The sequence below is a fragment of the Narcine bancroftii genome, chromosome 4 (genome assembly GCF_036971445.1).
Source record: "Narcine bancroftii isolate sNarBan1 chromosome 4, sNarBan1.hap1, whole genome shotgun sequence".
In the NCBI taxonomy this organism is placed as follows: domain Eukaryota; kingdom Metazoa; phylum Chordata; class Chondrichthyes; order Torpediniformes; family Narcinidae; genus Narcine; species Narcine bancroftii.
The window spans coordinates 250,132,008-250,151,220 of record NC_091472.1 but is presented as its reverse complement, the minus strand read 5'-3'; the positions used below and the strand labels follow the sequence as shown (position 1 = coordinate 250,151,220).

Sequence of the window (19,213 nt, the reverse complement as noted above, 5' to 3'; positions counted from 1 at the left end):
GACCAAATCCACGATGCACAGTGGCTGAGAGATTGGGATGTAGCAAGATCAGCTGCCACAGATATGAGATCATTCTTTTCCAGTTGAGCACAAAAGAGTATATCAATATGTCAAGTGACAGGAATGGGAGGTTTTGTTGGTGCAGGGTATATGGGAACAGAGGATTGTGGGTGCTTCCTGGTTGATGGCAGCTTATTTCAAAATAGAAAGGCATTATCCAAGATGAAGGAACCATTTGTAATAGCAACTTGTTGGGTGTCAGGAAAGGAACCTGAATGGTCAGAATCTCAGAGGTAACAGCTGATCTCTTTCAATGACAGAATGAACTTGGAGTGGGTATGCATGAAGATGGGAGAAAATAGAAAGAGATGTTAATATTTGCAGATGACTTTGGTCAGTAGCCCATTTAAACATTGACTTTTCACTGATGCTGATCCACAGGTACTCTTGCTTCTTATATCAAAGAAAATGTTCAGCATTTCAAATTCCTAAAAAACAACAGTAAAACCCCTGTTATCTGGAATTTGAGCAGTTGGCAGCGTCAAGCAACCAGCTAAAAGTTGTAAAAAATAAATAGGTTAAAAAAAATACAGACATTTAGAATTGGTGAACCTTGCCGTTAGTTCGTCAATCATGCAATACACAATCTTAAGCAACCAGAAAATTCACTTTTATCTGGCATCTACCAATCAGTATAGGTGCCAGGTTTTGTTTTAAACTGTAATTTGGCAAATGTTTCTACGTGTGATTTTTTTTTTTTTTACATTCCAAAATATTTGTTTGAAAAAATTGCAAAATTTGTACCTATTGCAAGTAGTGATTTCTGACTGTGCTTTAGGTTTGTATTTGATGAGTCCAGAATCTTGTACCAATTCTATAAAGTTAGCATTTCCTTTCTCTGTCCCAGTAAAAAGACATGTTTACATAGATATCCAAGTCAGTTTGTACCATGTTCGTACTTGTCCATTTCTTCCAGAATTATTCATAAATGTTAGCTATTGGTTTGCAATTTAGTAACATTTTAATTTGCTGTAAGTTGATGGAAATAGTTACAGCAAGCAGTAAAACAAAATTTAAGTGAATCATTGTTTCTGTTCCAGTTGGAAAAACAAAGTGTGTAATGGTTGCTCTCTAAAGGGAAGATGAAGAGCATAGGGGGAGGGTCATTTTGAACGGAATCTGTGCAGGCCAGAAATGACAGACCAGCTGCTATTTTTTTTTTATAAATCTTTCACGATGAATGTATCGGTCACATTGTAAACCATTGGTTCATAAAATCTAATTTATCACTTCTGACAGATGTTTTCATTCTGACCTCTGTGTTTACTCAGTAAATAGTTTTTGCCTTTACCCTTTGCCTTGCATACATTCCAGCATTCAGTCACGTGTTGGAAACATGTGGTAATTACTACTAATGTAAACAAATACTAATTTGCACAATTAGTAAAATTCAGATAATGGAAACATGGAGCAAAATAAAAGAAAATATTGGGATACTTTTGGTAAAATTTTACTTTTGGTAAAATTGTACTGCTGGTAATTCTGTGAAATGATACCTATCTGCTTGCAGATATAGTATGTGGATAATTTATTTTTTGAAAAAAATTATTAATTTTCAGTAATAAATTTGTACAGTACAATTATAGAATATGCTACAGAGAAGATAAAGAAAGCATTAAGAGAATAATCATACATATGAATTCCCAAACCACAACCATAATAATAAAGAATGGAAAAACCCTCACCCTAAACAAGGTTGAAAGTTAATATTGATGAGACAAAGTAGCTTACTCTGAAGTGGGACAACATAATGCTAAAGTTTTATATTAATAATAAACCTAGAGACTATTGTAGTAGTCCATGAACGGGCCCCCATAATCTTTGGAATCTAATGTTTGAGTCATTAATTGCTTTTTTCCAAATTTAAAAAGCAGACATTACATCCCTTAGCCATTGTGCATGATTAGGTGGGGTATTATCTTTCCACTTAATCAAAATAGCATATCTGGTCATCAACTAAGTCACGGAGAAAATGCAACATTTAATTGGAGTTGGTAAAACGTCATCTTATCCAAGAGTTCCAAATAGAGCAACTAAGGGATTTGATTCTAATTTTAAATTGAGAATCACCAATAATGTTTGAAAAACTTCTCTCCAATATTTTTCCAAACTGCTGCACATCCAGAACATATGAATTAAAGAAGCATCACCAGTTTTCCATTTATCACAATGAGGATTTATGTCTGAGTAAAAATGAGATAATTTCTCTTTAGATCTGTGGGCCCTATGTACAACTTTGAATTGCAGCAGGCAATGGCGAGCTCAAAGAGATGTAGTGCTATTGAGTTTGAAAATGGAGTCTCAAACTTCATTGGACAGCGAAAGATTCAAAACCAGCTCCAAGGCATGCGTGGATAGTTTTAATGAGGTGAATGTAATATTTGACTTTTTTTTTGCCATAAGGAATATTTTGTAAAAAAAAAATGAGAAAATGCAGCTCTTTCACCTTGCCAGGTTGCATCCCTAAGAGGGAATTAGATAATGGGTCTCTCTTGTGCATTTTTTTGGTTTGACTTCCCAAAATGAAAGATCTGAGCATTTGCTTCTAATTTACCCCTGTGATTCAGATGGCTCTTGGTGGATAATTGTTGCGAACAAGGTTCTGCTCTGAAACATTATGCTAGGAAATCAATTGATTTACTGAATTTGTGTTTTATTTATATCCATATTTACAGATTTTCCTCAGTGGTTTTCTTCCCAAACCAGGTTCTAATCCCTCCTCAGTGAGTCTCACCACCCCTGAAAGAAGTTTTATTTCTGTGAACTCCAGACCTGTCCACCACAAGAAAATATTAAAGGTAGGTGAGCAACTTTTTTTTTTAAACTGAATTTTCTTGTGTGTTCTAAATGTACTTGAAGAATATTGACTATCTTAAAATAATGTAGTTCAATAATCCTCTTTCATGTGTGCTACAGTATTAGATGTATGTAAATCAAATCTTGACATATGATTGTATTTATTTGTATCTCAACATACAAGGATCTGAAGGGCAGTTTGAATTTCATTTTTGTTGTTGTTTTACATACTCCTCGTGTTTGCATGGGTTTCCTCTGGGTGCTCAGGTTTCCTCCATTCCAGAGAAAAGACTTGGGGAGATGGTAGATTGATTGATGACATGGATGTAATTGGGTGGCATGGGTTCGTGGGCCAGAAAGGCTTGTTACCATCCAAATTAAAATAAAAACTTAGTAATTTGATAATATACATGAAAATGCAAAGAGTATTACATGTAACATTTAAGATTTTATTGGAGTTGTGACAATTCCAAGTTTGAAATTAATTGGCTGCAATTTCAATATTTACCCTGAAGACTACTTCAAATATATCTGGTTAAAATAATAACTCATTAAAGTTGGATAATAACTCAATAAAGTTATTATTTCTGCAAGAGGGACTGAATATACTATGTAGCTCCAGTAAAATTTAAGTTGTACCTTTTAAAGGTTTTTTGTGTCTTACTACTAAAAATGAGTAAAATGTCCGTGAAATACTGAGTCAAAAATACTGAGTCAAACACAGATGTGAAGATAAACCGATTGGAAAAGCTATTTATTTATTTATTTAAATCATCGTTTCTTTTGCAAAGTATTGCTTCATTTTATGCCAAAGCACTGGATACATTTCTCAATACTTATTTGTCTGTGAATAACAATTTACTATTTGATCTTTTCTATTTCAAATGGTATGTCTAAATTATTTAAAGTATGTCATTCAGGATGTGAATCCAATTAATTTTCAAACATTTCAGGATCCATGTAATTTATCCAACAGTGGATTTGAATTTTCCATTTGAGTGTAATAGTTGCTGATTTAAAATATTGCATTTTAGCTGCGCGCTACTCGAAGAAAGATGCACATGGGTGTAGTGAGGTATAGCTCTCTGATTTATTGGGGCTGAAGCCCGGCTTTTATACTATTGGAATTCCCACCAGCAGACCATCAATTGGCGTTGCTGCCCGCATAACAATAGCAGGTTTCCCAAGCGTGGGTCCCCTTCCTGCATTCCAATGCCTTCTTCCCTGTGCGCTGTCCCCTAGCTGTTGGCTGTGCAATGGAGGCCAGCGCTATGTTGGAGATGCTGGCCCCTGTGCTGCCTTAGCTGTATGATCACTGGTTTGCTTGCTGGGGCTGGTGCTGCTGAGTGGTCTGCTGGTTCCCGACTGCCACAGCATGATTTTTATTTGCTTGTTTTATTAAATTTTCAAATTCATTTTGGATAGATTAAATTTGGATGGAAACTATTTCTCCAAACTCATTTTTACAAAGATGACAATATTAGATTGTTGTTTCAACATCTAGTGCCTGTTCCAACATTTGGCACATTTTAGTGAAATATGTTGAAAGGACGTGGTTTTGAAAAGCTCTTTGTTAAATATTTAGTGTCAGTAAAGGTGAAAGTGTACTGCATCACGGTTTGGTATGTGGGCACCGATACCTCTGAGCGGAAAGTCCTACAAAAAGTAGTGGATAGAGCCTAGTAAATTAAAGGCAAAATTCTCCCCATCACCAAGAAAATCTACACTGGTGTCGGAGAGCATCAGTAATGGTGAAGGATCCACACTGTCCCAGGACATGGTCTGTTCTTGCTGTTGCAATCAGGAAAAAAAGTATGGATGCCACAAGACTCATCCTATCAGCTTTAGGAATAGTTGTTACCCTTCCACCATTAGACTCCTAAACAAAAGCCAGTCTTAAGGACTCTTTTTACTTTGCACATTACATATTACTAAATATTTATTTTTTTGTGTTGCAAAGTCGATTTTCCATTTCCTTTTGTATGAGTTTTTTTTCTGAGTACAGTTTACACTACCAATAAATCAAAATTCTGCCCATCCTGCAGGAAAAACATTGAGTTGTATATGACCCCCATGTATGTACCTGACAATAAATTGCAACTTTGAAGTTAAAGTTAGCACTTTAAAAATATTTATATATCTAGTTCAATATATATCTAGTTCATATTTTTGCTACTCTGATCCAACTTTATTATGTTGGTTATTCGGGAAAGATGAAGACAAAAAGTCTGCAGATACTGGAATAGCACACAATGCTGGAGGAACTCAGCGAGTCAGGTGTCATCTGTACAAACCAATAGATGGTCAATGTTATTAGCCAAAAACCCTTCATCAGGAGTAAGACAGTCAGCCCGAAAAGTCGACTGTCTATGGATGTTGCCTGACCCGCTGAGTTCATGCAGCACTTCGTGTGTCGCCTCCTGGAAAGATGTTTGATTTGAAATTTCTGTTTGCTTTAATTTCCAGTTAGTCCGACAGTATTACAGCACTCAGTGCCAGAAGGACTCTTCACATACTCGCTATCCAATTTTCTTCTTGAGTATCTTGGTTCCAGCCTCAGTCATAGATGTCAATTTAACACCTGACAAAACCCAAATCATGTTTCAAAATAAGGTAAGGCAAATTAAAAATGTCTCGTGTACAGTCATAAATAGTAAAAACAATTATTGAAATAGAAGATGAAAAACATTTTTTCAGCAAACAGCATACTCCTGTTCGCAATTATGACAGTCCTCGAGTTGTAATAGTTGTGCATAGGTTAAAGATTTGGATACCGTCACAATATTAGGAAACCTCAATGTATAAAACTTGTCATTGTGATGTTTTCACATGACAACTACAGGTTGGATCTGGCCCAAGTTTACCCTATAGATATGGCAAGAGCACCAGAAATTGGCATTTTTTTAAAACTTGTATATTACTGGATAATACTGAGTGACAGTAAGAGTCATTTTGCTAGTTGATCCAATGTACTTTATAAGCATGCTCTTCCTCAAGTGCCTTACCCTCTTGACCATATCACTGCAATAACCCACTGGCCTTTGTACAGTAAACAAGGTATTGGGAATAGGAGAAGAGTGGAGTGGAGAGGAACATTCTGACGGCTTCTGCTTCCACTGACTGTTGTGCCTCTGCCACACCCTTCTTTATTGGCCTGTTGGATGAGCTACTGTGCAGGCACTGCATATTAGAGATTGGTCAAACCACTGAGTTGGCCAAAAATCTTTACTCTCCTTGTACACCTTTGTTTGCTTTTACTCATTCAGCCACCAAGAGAAATGGATTAATAATTGGGATCTTCCAGGGAGGTTGCACAGATGTAAAAGATGTGCAAGTGTTTTCCAGTAATTAATGAAAGGGGATACACAAGTCTCAGAGACCCATTTCAAGGAGCACAAATTTTCTGCAGCTCAGTTTGAACCATAAGTATAACTTCTCATTGCCACCATTGTTGTTCCTCCATCCCTTGATCATCCTCCTTTAATAAAACTCCATTCAGACTTGATGAGCATCAGTGAGTGGATCTCAAAGAGGAATACATGCTCTAGAGAGAAAGAGCAAGAAACATCTTTGATTCACCAAAGTAGTATTTGAAGGACCTTTAACTTGTATCCTAGCTTCCTAGAAGTTAATCCTCTCTGCATGTATCTTGCGTCTAAGGAAGAGCAGGCCTGGCCACCTTTCTGGTATTGGTGAGGAACATCAGTTTCTCTTGTTTCTGGAATATAAAACAATGCCTTTCCCCTATCTCTTGTGAGTGGAATCTTCCATCACCTGAATCAAAGGTGCATCCTATTTTAAATAGACCTTTGGCTATGCCCTGAATTATGATGATGAAGTCTTTATGAAGGACCTCTTCTTAAAAACAGCAGAGGGAAGACGAAATGAATTAGTTGGAGGAGACTTTAATTTCTGCTGGACCCAATACTAGATAAATCAGCAAGAACAATAATGAGGGTGAAAGCAGCAAAAACCACAATTTCATACATGAAAGATCTAAATCTTATCTATGTATGGAGGCAATTAAATCTCTCAGAGAGAGACTACCCTTTTTACTCAAGGATGCATGGCTCACATACAAAGATTGACTTTTTTTTAATGTCTGTCCAGTTAAAAAGTGATTAAAAATGGAATATCTAGCTAGGCTTCTATCAGACAATTCTCCATTAATATTAACTATAGCAATAATGGAAAAGCAAGAGAATGTATACAGATGGTTCTCATTACTACACTGCTTCAAAAGAACAGACTTCTGTGAATTTATAAAGAGACAGATAAAAATATTTTGTGAAACAAATCTGTCTACTAATAATAGTTTTCTGATATGGGACATGCTTAAAGCATATTTAAGGGAACGAATTATATTCTATACGAAGAATCTTAAGGAGCATATGGCAGAAGTAAACAGTTTGGAGAAGGATATTAAAGAATTAGAAAAAAAATAACCAAAGAACAGGATTACAAGAAGAATAGATGACTAGAGTATAAAAAGCTAAGATATAGTACATTGCGAACTTATAGGACAGAAAAAGCTATATTAAAAACTAAACAACATACTATGAGTTGGGTGAACGGGCGCACAAAGTTTTAGCTTGGCAGATTAAAACAGGAGTCATCAAGAATGGTAAATGCTATAAAAACAGAAGCAGACACTAGTATATAACCAAAAATAAATTAATGATACTTTTTTAGACAATATAACATGAAACAATACAAATCAGAATTACCAGGAGATGAGAATGAAATGGAAGAATTTTGCTGAATTTCAAACTTCTATGGTTGGAAGAGCAAGAGAAAGGATAGAATTGGATACTCCCTTCACAAGGAAAGAAATTGAAAAGGCCCTGGGCACCCTATAGGCTAATAAATCACTGGGGGAGGATGGATTTCCACCTGAGTTTTATAGACAATTCAAAGAATTATTAATGTCCCTTTTAATGAATGTCCTGGACCAAGCTGTGGAAACACAGATACTCCTGGAGTTATTCTAAACCATGATTATTGCAATGTTACCAAAAAAGAATATGACCCACAAAAAACTTGTCAATATCCCTGTTAAATGCTGATTATAAGATACTAGTGAAAGCATTGACTAATAAGTTAGGTCAATACTTGCCAAAACTGATGCATACAGACCAAGCGGGACTTGTTAAAGGAAGGCATTCCTCAAGTAGTCTATGAAGATTATTTAATATAATACACATGGCTAAATCTGAACCAAATCCATGTATTATAGATGCAGAAAAGGCATTCGACCATTTGGAATGTCCCTTTTTATGTAAAACACTGGAAAAAATTTGGTATAGGCAGAAAATTTATAAATTGGATAAAAACGTTATACCATAAGCCACAAGCTAAAATAATAATAATCAGATGTCGGCGGTGTTCCCCTTGACAGATCAAGCAGACTGATGACTCCTGTCCAGTGCTTTTTATTTTAATGATTGAACCGCTGGTGGAAATAATAAGAAGGGATCTGGATATAAAAGAATTCAAAGTTGGGCAAGAAGAACACAAAATCAGTCTATTTGACAATGATGTGCTATTGTATCTATTGGAACCAGCTAAATTTTTGCACAAATTACAAGTAACGCTTGAAAAATATGGAAGCATTTTAGGCCACAAAATAAATATGGATATAAGTGAGATAATGCCATTAACAAATTTTGAATATGAAAGATACCAAAAAGGAAGTAAATTTAAATAGAAGATGGGTGGAATAAAATATCTTAGAATAGCGACTGACAATAACTTGCAAAATCTGTACAAACTAAATTATGTTCCTTCTCTTGGGAAGATGAAAAGAGACCAACAGAAATGGAGAAACTTACCGATTACTTTGGTGGGAAGGGTGAACTGCGTCAAAATGCAAGTGATGCCAAGACTGCAATACCTTTTTCAATTGCTGCCTATTCCATTACCTAAAAACTTTTTTTAAACTACTAAACAATCATATTAGACAGATCCTATGGATTAATAAGGTACCAAGAATTGGAAAAACTGACATGGGACTATGGGCTGGGAGGACTTAGACTCCCAGATTTCAAAAATGTTACCTACCTGCACAGGCTAGATTCCTCGCAGCCTTCTTCACTGAAGACAAACCCCCCCCAAATCTTGGGTTCAAATGGGAATGTACTCAATGGAGGAGGGAGAACCAAAGGACTTTATCTATAAATGGAAAGTCAAATCACTAAAGCAATTCTAATACATATGATTAGAACATGGCAAGAAATTGATGAATGTATAGGGCAAAAAAAGTAAGGATATCAGTAAAAGCACCATTGTGTAAAAATGTGTTACTGCATATGAACATTGGCAATAGGATATTAAATTCGTGGTATGACAAAGGTACAAGATATATTAAGGACTGTTAATGGAAGGAACTCGTGTCCTTTGAACAATTAAAACACAAGTATGGAGTGACCAATGGGACCTCCTTCTGTTTTCTCTAGCTTAGATCATTCTTAAGAGAAAGATGGGGAACAACGTTGACCCCACCTGAAATTTGAAGATGGGAGTTGGACTTGGGTGTGGTGATTTCAGAAAGATGCTGGTCAGATTGGTGTAAGGACAGCATGATATCAATTATAAATGGACAGGTTCAGTATAATTTTTTTTACACCAATTATATCTTACCCCACAAAAGTTACACAGATCAAAAGCTGAAATTTCAGATGTGGGACTGAAATAGGAACTTTTCTACATGCCACTTGGTTGTACATCAAAGTGAGGCCATTTTGGCAAGAAATCGTAGAAAATTTAACCAGGATAACAGAAGTGGCTGTCATAGGTGACCCTGACTTGTATCTTATTAGGTAATTTCATGCAAATAAGTGACAAATTGACCAAATATTAAATCTCATTTATAAAAATGTATCGTGATCACTTGGAAGTTGTAGCATAATGGACTGCAGAAATAAACAGCTGTATACCCAAGGAAAAAAATCACATATAACTTAAAGAATAAATATGACACTTTTGTAAAGGTCTGGCAGCCATACCTGGACCACATAGGGGCCCAGATACAGTAATAAAAAGGAACAAAAGTATAAAAGTAACTATGATGTATACAAAAATGTAATTTCCCCAATTGTACTCTATATACTTTAAAATGTATGTAAGGTCTGACGGTGAACGGATCTGTATGTATGGAAGGGAGGGACTGTTCTGTTTTTGTCTTTATGTTGTGAGGAAAACGTTTCATATATTGTATATTTAAAATTTTACTATGTATATTTTTTGGGGAAAAAAAACAAAAATAAAATAATCAAAAAAAGACCTTTGGCTGACTGTTGGAAATCATAGCCAGGCTGAGTGGGCTTTATCATTAGTTCACAATTTGAATGAAAATTGGTGGCTGTGATTAGATGATAAGGAATTTACTTGCTGTAAGCAATAAGTTTTGAACTCAAAACAAAAACACAATTGAAAATTTGAGCAAAAGTATGTTTGACAAGGAGATGATCATGTTAGTCGAATAAGTTAGGACCAGGAGTAAGGCACTGGTCCTCCTCAAGCCCTCAACTCTGCAAGATGATGGCTGATCCATCTATCCTAAACTTCACATATTATCTATCCCATGGTAACCTTTCACCTCTTAACAGGTGCCTCTCCAATCTCTACCTTAAAAATGTCCTGTTGCTTTAACATTTTTTTGGAGTAGTTCCAAAGATTTCCAAACCCCGATTTTGGTTGTTTTTTTTTGGGTGGGGGGGCGGGGTAGTGGGGAAGGAATTGCAACTTATTGCTGTTTTATTTCTTTAGCCAGTAACTAAGTGTAGAACAAGCTACCAGCTGAAGTGGTGAATGCGGACTTAATTTTGATATTTAAGAAAAATTTGTATTGGTACATGGATGGGAGGGGAATGGAGGACTGTGGTCTGGGTACAAGTCAATGGGACTAGATGAACCGATGGCCTGTTTCTGTGCTGTAGTTTTCTATGATTTCCCCCTACCCTCCCCCACCTTAATTCCAGGTTCTGCCAGAAGAGGACACATCTTCTCCACATCCATTCAAAATCTTCTATATTTCAATTGTCATCTGTTACTCTTCTAAAGCCTACTAGATTTAAGCCTATCCCATCCAACTGCTCCTCATAAAACCATACATTCCAGATATTGTTTCAATACATCTTCACTGAGACAGGAACTTTTCTACATGCCACGTGGTTGTGCATGAAAATGAGGCCATTTAGACAAGTAATCACAGAAAAATTAACATCCTTCCGTAAATAAGCTGCTCATTCTCCGTACTCCACTCGGTCACACCAATGGCCTATATAACTGAAGCATAATCACTTTTGTATAAATGTCCCAGCAAAAATAACACGCTATGCCTGCATAATAGGTTTTTATGAATCATAATCCAGGACACCCAGATCCTTCTGTATTTTGGAGCTGTTGATCCTTTTGGTCTAGTTTTTGGGACCAATCGAAACCTAATCTTTATCCATAAAATTAATGATGCTCTGTGCAGAATCTTACTATAATTTTTCTCTCAACAGGAAGCCATCTTGTTTGTGATTGAGAAAGTGTTGATTTCAGTTTATGGACCACTTCCTCAACCTGATGAACCATCCCCTGAATGTTCACCAGAAGCTCAACTTGCTGGCAAAGCCAAAGTTAAGAATTTTGATCCCTCACCAACAGCAGAAGCTTCTCTGGTAACTGACACTATAAATACTTGTTCTGAAAACATTATTTTTTCTAATAATACTTCTGAAGTGGCAGTGGATAAAAATGAGCATATTGATATTGATGTAGCAGAGACCAAGTCCAAAGAGAAACCCAATCCTTCTGAGAACATGCAATCAACTTTTGTACCAGAATTTGATGTGGCATTTTCATTAGATGCTGATGGTATTCTTTCAAAGGGTCAACCGGACATTAACAATAGAAGTTCTAATTATTCATCCTTTGTACCTGTGACATTAAATGAAGAGATCTCAGTTGCAAAAGATTCCAATGAATTAACTGCAGATGACTGGAGTAAGGGCATGATGAAAGATTCTTTGGAGCAGGTATTTGCACCCATAAAGCTTTTAGTACCCCAGGATAGAGCTGATCAAGAACAAGTAACTCGTGAGGAAACCGAACAGCACAATCCACCTGGTAATAACCAAAATAGGAATCTGCATATAAATTCTTGTAATGTGGTGCAGGATAAAATTGGACAGATCACATTATACGACTTGATCAGCAATCGCACTGTCAAAAGATCTCTGTCAGCTTCTGCCTTGTTCATGCAAGAAATTCGACCCAAACTGTTAACAGAAAACCCAAGAGCTAATCTGCAAGATGTTAGCATGAAACTTGAAGAGATGTGGAAAAATCTGAATGAGGATGAAAAAAAGAAGTAAGTTTCCAGATTAAACCTTTTGACCTCATAACCCAATAGTTTCCATTCTCTGTGACTCATTGAGCACAGTGAGTAAATCCCATTACTATTTGAAATATAAAGCGGAAAATTCTTTTGGCATGTTAGAGATGCCATGCAGGCTGTATTGTTAAAATATATTATGTGCCTCTTTTCCAGGCTTCTGAAATTAATTGTTTTAGTGCATGTCTTACATTTTCCGTTCACTTTTTCCCTTCAAGCAAATTTCTTTATAATGAAGTGATTATAAATTTTCCAGTACTTTTGAACACATTTTATTCTAAATTAATGACCCGTTGTCCTTTTACAAGATTGTTATTCCTAATGCTTTTCATAAAACTAGAATTTGTTGAGTGGTCATTCATTCATGAAGCAAAGTCATTAATGTTAAAGTCTTTTTTAACTAAATTGTTTCTTTTTGGGATTTCTCTGGCAAGTTGAGTTAAAGAAGAAAATATGCAGATGCTGTGATTGTAGTTTACAGAAAATGCTGGAGAAACTCAGCAAGTCGTGCAGCGTTCTTTATGTGGCAAACTTGCATCACCAACATTTTGGGTCTGAGCCCTTTATCAAGGTATGAGCAAAAAAGCAGCCAGGCACCTGAATAAAATGCCTGTGGTCCTCCCCTGCCCCTCCCCCTACCAGATAATAGGTGGATATGGGGGAGGGCTCAAGAAAAAAAAGCTTAGAAGTGATGGGGAGAGGATAGTTCTCTAAATGGGGAAGGAAAGGGGTGGAAAGCTGGAGGAAAGGAGACCGAGGGATAGGGAAGAGAGGGAGACGGGGAGTGGCCTAAGGGAAAACCAGAGAAGTCCATGTTAATGGTATCTAGTTGGAGAGTGCCCAGACAGAATTTTAGGTCTTGCTCCTTCAACTTATGGATGTCGTTGGTTTGGCAGTGCGGAATTAAAATGTTTGGCCATTGGGAGATCCTATTATTGCTACAGACAAAGCAAAGGTACTCAGCAAAACAATCTCCCAGTTTGCATCCAGTCTCACCAGATGACCCTCACAGATTCACAAGTGGTATCAGAAAAAGGCCAATCCCACTGTTTGGGGCCCCGAATTGTGGTGAGGGAGGAGGTGTGAGCACAAGGGTAGCCCTTCCTGCGGACACAGGGGAAGGTACCAAGGTGCAAATTAGTGGGAAGGGATGAGTCAACGAGGGAGTTACAGAAGGAATGGTCCCTGCAGAAGGTGGAGAGGGGAAGATGTGCCTGGTGGTGAGATCCTGATGTAAGTGACAGAAATTATGGAGTTGAGTTATATTATGAGAAATAACTTAAATGCAGAGACTGGTCAGGTGGTCGTTAATAACAAAGGGAATCCAGTCCTTGTGTCTTATGGCAGAGGGGGCCAGGGCAGATGTACGGGAGATGGAGGAGATGTGGGTAAGGGCTGAATTGGTATAGGGAAGCTATGCTTTTTGAATAAAGAGGACATCCTGGATGTTTTGGAACATCCTAAGTGGAGATGCAATTGAGATGGAGGAATTGAGAGAAAGGAATAGAATCCTTACAGGGACAGGATGTGAACAGTGTAGTCGAGGTGATTGTGGGATTTGGTGAGTTTATATTTGTAAGAGGTGGTGAGCTGCCTCCTGGATTGTTCTTTTTGTTAATTTTATGACCGACTAAAATTTATTTCATCACAAATTGCAGCAAACTCTTAAGGACATGAGAGGAAGAACTAAAGATGTTTTTTCCGCGACCCATAGTCTACTGAGGGACTAGAATTCAGTACCTGAAAGGGTGGTGGAGTCCTGTGTTTAAGTAGATAGATATGCAGTGAATTGCTGTAATTTAAAAGGCTATTAACCAAGAGATGGAAAGTGGAATTAGGATGGATAGCTCTGTCTGACAACACACTCTATGAATTTATATATTCATGGATTAAACAAAGGACATTGATAAAACATTATGAAATAATGGAAACTGAGAATCATAAAAATTGCTGAGATAGATATTGTGTTTTCTATCCCAGAGGGTCATGGGGATTCTTGATAGAAATATTTAAAGAGGAGGTAGATACATTTTTAAAAGATTGGGATATTTGAGGGCTGTGGGGATCTGTACTAAAGAAGATCTAAGATCTGGGATAGACCAGCCATGATCATAGTGGATAACAGACAGGTTTGAGGGGCTAGGTGGTATATTACTGCTCCTATTTTCTTGTGTTAAAACTCTCGAATACCCGTGTGACTCAGTGAGATAATGTGTTACTGAACCATGAATACTAAGAAGATTATTGAGTTATAGAGTTTTGAATATTAAGGAAATCTAGGAATTTGAGGTTATTACAGAAAATTAGTTGATCAGGAATCTTATTGAATTGTGAAACAGACATGAGGAGCCAATTGACGTTACTTCTGCTTTTATTTCTTGTGACTACACTGCAGTGTAGTAAGTGCATTTGTATATATGTCTAATGTGAATGGACATTAATGAATATTGAAAAGCATTATGGTTTATGAACTCCATCTAGTTGGAGTTCTGTTTCCTGCTCTCTCCCCCCCCCCCAGTAGAACCTTACAAATAGCATCCGCTATCAAGATTGAAATCTATACATTAAATTGGAAAGATTCAGTCAACTGAAATACTCTAAACATTATCTGCACAGCTAGTTAAATTATTTAACACTTTCTCCCTTTCCACTCTTTTCACTTTCCCACTGAAAACAATTGTGCATGATAAAGCTTTAAGTTTGCAGAGAGGATTGTGCATGGACCTCCGAGAATTTAGGAGAATCCGATTTCGGATAGTCAGAGTTGTACTGTAAATGAAGTTGGTTTGGGTAGAGCATCAGCATAGAAAATTAAAAGTGGGATTGGCCTTTTGCTGATTCCACTTGTTGCCATCTGTAAGGTGAAGTCCTAACATTTCATTTGAAATTCATGTATAGGATCAATTGTCCCCTGGTGTTGCACTTGTATATTATTAAAAGTGTCTAAGATGGGGGAATCTAATTTTGTTCGCTCTTTTAAAGGGAACATCTTGTGTTGGGTATGGGGGTTGCATGTTTTCACTGTAACTGGAGGTTTCAGTCAGGTCCTCTGATTTCCTGTTGCATCTGAATAATGTGGGGAGGTTGATTGCTGTAAATTATCTTGAGTGGCAGGAGAAAGGGGAATTGAAGATGATGGTGAATGAGCAAGCTGCTGGACTGCAAGAAAAATAAGATATCGGAGAAGGGACCGATTGTTCCACTGGACTTGATCCACTCATTGGTCTCTTTTCATGCTGTGTTAAAGATTGCATTGCTTTGCAGTCAACCATTACCTGTCCTCATCTGATATCCAGAGAATTCTTTCTGGTAGGAATCATCTTTTTTTTCCCCTCCCCTTCTCACTAACAGCCTTTCCAGGATCCTGTGGCTATAATACACAAATGCACAGGAGAAACTCAGTAGGTCGCACAGCATCCATATGAAGTCAAGTGTAACAGATGTTTTGACCCTGAGCTCTACGTAGTAGAAATGTTGGTTATCGTTTACTTCCTCTGGATACTGCATGGCCTGCTGAGTTTCTCCAGTACATTTGGGTATTGCACTTGACCCTAACATCTGCCAATTTCTTGTTTAATTCCCTGTGGCTAATTGTATTGTTTCGAGCAGTGTTTTACAAACTGCCCCTCTAATCACAGAGCACTTATGGCATAGGGATTGATTAAGGTGGTATGTGAGTGGAAAGAAAAAGTTTGAAAACCACTTTTAATTGTACCTAGTTGACTCGTTATGTGCACGGTTCATAACACTAAAGGAAATGGGCCAATGACAATTTTTCACAAGCAAAATATTTCAGTAACAATTCGGTCTATAGCAGTGCGTCTCATTCTTCCCACTCACACCACCTTAAGCAATCCCTTACTAATCGCAGAGCACTTGTGGCATAGGGATTGCTTACGGTGGAATTTGAGTTTTGGGGGGCAGTTTGAAAACAACTGGTCTAGAGTAATGAGGATAGTTGAGATGTATAAATAATTCCATCAGATTTGTTTGCATCTGTTCTGGTTGACATATTATCAAAAATTTTCAGGAAGAAATTCTATCCTTTCAAGTGGAACTGTTTCTTCCTGACGTTTGGAAGCATTACAAGCAAAAGCATATGAAACCCCTTTAGTACAAACACATAAATGTCGTGGTCTTAGCTATAACGCTGTCTCCATAATTTTTCTATAATACTACCCATTCTTCAATTTTTTTAAAATTCTTTCTTTGATCCTGTCTCAGTTCATCTCTTCTACTGAAACTCCTGGCTTCTGAGTTGATGGTTGCTTTCCAAATTCCCCTTGTTGCGGAGAAAGAATTTCACTACTAACGCCAGGATAAGGCTTCAGAAGAGTTTTATTGCAAGGTATCTTGGAGAGCGAACCCAGCACCCAGCCTGGGCCAGCTCTGTAATGCGCTGCGATGCAGCCCAATTTATACAGTGAAGTAAACAAGTGGGTACACAATATCAGTAATTTCACAATGTCAGCAATTTGGTCATATCATCGGAACAAGTTGCGAGACAAGCCATAAACAGTCTTCTGTTATCAGAACTTTGGAGAACTGTGGAACATTGTGTACCTGCAGACATGCCGTAGCCTTGTGGTTTCTGCCCTTGCCTGAATAATATGCAGCTGGCTTCTCATAAGTTCTAATAAACAACTTATGGATGGATTCTTAGCGCTTTGTGTTCGGATTTTCTTCCACACCCCTCTCAAAAATTGCAAATTATTTTACGTTCTACTGCCTGCATCTGAGTGTTCATGTTTTGGTGCAGCCATTTGGAGCAACACTGGTGAAAATGAGAAAAGCAGACAGGGAATTAAATCAGATTCATTTAAAAAATTATTAATTTTAGGCTCTGTGATTGGGCATTTAAAATAATGTGTCTGTTATGGTTGGCAGTATGGCTCAGCTAATAGAACTCCTGCTTCCCAGAACCAAGACCAGGTTTAATGCTGATCTCAGGCACTGGCAATGTGAAGTTTGCATTGTTTTCCTGTAATCGTATGGGTTTCCACAGGGTATCTATCTTGTCCCTCTTTTACACTTCTATCTTCAATATAATAATTTCAACAAACTTGTTCTCCATTAAGCGTCTTGGCAAGATTTTTCCTCCCTCTTTATGTAAGCTGGCATCTCTTTCCAATCTAACTGGATTTTTAATTAGGTTAAAGGCACCATTAGCACAGTAAGATTTGAAACATTCAACTGAAGTGGAGGCAAGGAGTGCTAATAAAGTGAAATCTGTAGATAAGGGAGAAATCTTCTTTTCTCCTCCAACGCCCCCCCCCAAAAAAAAATCTGCGTGAGATAAGAAAGATGCTGTCCTTGTAAGAGGCTAATAATCACAGTCCTGGGGTATTGAAGCAAGAGTTTCTTTGGCTGCCATTTGTTCTTTACAGCACATCACTTACAGCCATTTTATCAGTGACCTTCTCTCCAGCATTAAGTCTGAAGTAGGTGTGTTCACTGATTGCACAGATTCAGTTCCATTCTCGTAAGGAGTTGATCCCCCTGTGGACCAAGTACTGGAAAACATATAGGCGTGGTCTGATGTGTGGTACAATTGTTACTTCCCAATTTGATGCCAGACAATGACTATTCAACAAAAATGAGGCTAACCACTTCCCTTTAACATTCAATAGCATGCCTTTGTCAAATTATTGGGATTGCCATTGACTAGAAACAGGGAGACAAATGTTGTGGAAGCTGAAGTATGTGAGTTGTGTGATGGATTGCACAATTCCTGCTTGCCTAACACCGCCCCATCTATTGCAAGTCTGGAGTATGATGGAATACCCCACCCTGCCTGAATGAGTGCAACTCCCAGAGCAGTCAGGATCATCTGGAACAAATTAGACATAAGCATGATTGATTTGTTTTCCCAAGTGTTTAACCCCATTGCATGACTGCAGTAAGTACAAATTATCACACCTCTTTCAGCAGAAGCCCCCACACCCCAATCTTTCCCTTGCTATGGGATACTTTGCCGTATCCTTTTTCCCCAGGGAGGGGAATCTATAACTAGAGCGTATGGATTTAAAGTGAGAGGGAAAAGATTTAAAAGGGACCTGAAGGGCACCACCTTCACTCAGTGGAAGGTTGGAATATGGTACAAGCTTTCAAAGGAAGTGCTAGAATTGGGAGAAATTGTGTTGTTCAAAAGATATTTAGACAAGGGCATTTTTTAAGAAGGGTTGAGAGGGATATGGGCCAAGCACCAGGAAATAGTGCTGGCTTGGTTGGCAAGGAAGTTGGGCCAAAACCCTGATTCCATTCTGTGGAACTCTCTGACCATGTCAGGAGATGACAAGAAGCAACGTCATAGTTTAATTTCAAGAGCTGAATGGCTTTCCTCTTCCATAATGATTTGTGAATGACGTAATTTTTTTTCTAATCGTACATGGGATATTGTTAATCCTTAGTTGTATCTGGAACTTAGATGCTTACTGGTCAATTTCAGCTAGCGTTTGAGAGCGAAGCGCAGTAATCCTGTGATATTCAGGCAAGTGGGATAGAGGCACCTCAGTGGGATGTTTGTTCTGCCAAAGATATTACAAGACCATGGCAATGTCATGGGTAAGAGCAGGAGAGGAATGAGTGGGGCTCATCTTTATCAACGTTACACTGACTCTGTTGACTCAAGTAAACAACATTGGGCCTGAGAAATCGGCAGCTTCTTCCAAGACACTTGCATCATTAAAGATAGGAAATTATTCTTAGCTAGCCACAAAAATTTCATACTTTGCCCAGCAGGAGATCAAGGTTTGATAAAGTGATAATGTGCCATGAAACAGAAAATTTGCTGAATTTTACAATTTTTTAGTTTCATGTAGTTGGGTCACTTGCTGTAATTGCAGTGAGATGCTAAATAACTGTGCAGTTCCAACTTTGTATTTGTTGCCTTCTAATAACATGTAAGATAGTTGTGTCAACAGTAATTACATGTTCAAAAATATATGCATGTAAGAGAATGGCATTAAACATGGG

At 37.6% G+C, this 19,213-nt stretch overlaps 1 protein-coding gene across 11 annotated transcripts in view; it reads left to right on the top strand.

Moving 5' to 3' along the window:
* The window catches only part of LOC138761841 (PMS1 protein homolog 1-like), a 105,617-nt gene that overhangs the window by 63,977 nt on the left and 22,427 nt on the right, over positions 1-19,213 (top strand). For 10 of the 11 annotated variants that reach the window (XM_069934684.1, XM_069934683.1, XM_069934688.1 and 7 more), the window contains 3 exons: positions 2,736-2,858; positions 5,323-5,469; positions 11,364-12,214. In XM_069934684.1, coding sequence (XP_069790785.1) covers positions 2,736-2,858; positions 5,323-5,469; positions 11,364-12,214 — 1,121 coding nt within the window. The remainder of the gene's footprint in view (positions 1-2,735; positions 2,859-5,322; positions 5,470-11,363; positions 12,215-19,213) is intronic. The other variant, XM_069934693.1, reaches the window with a different exon arrangement.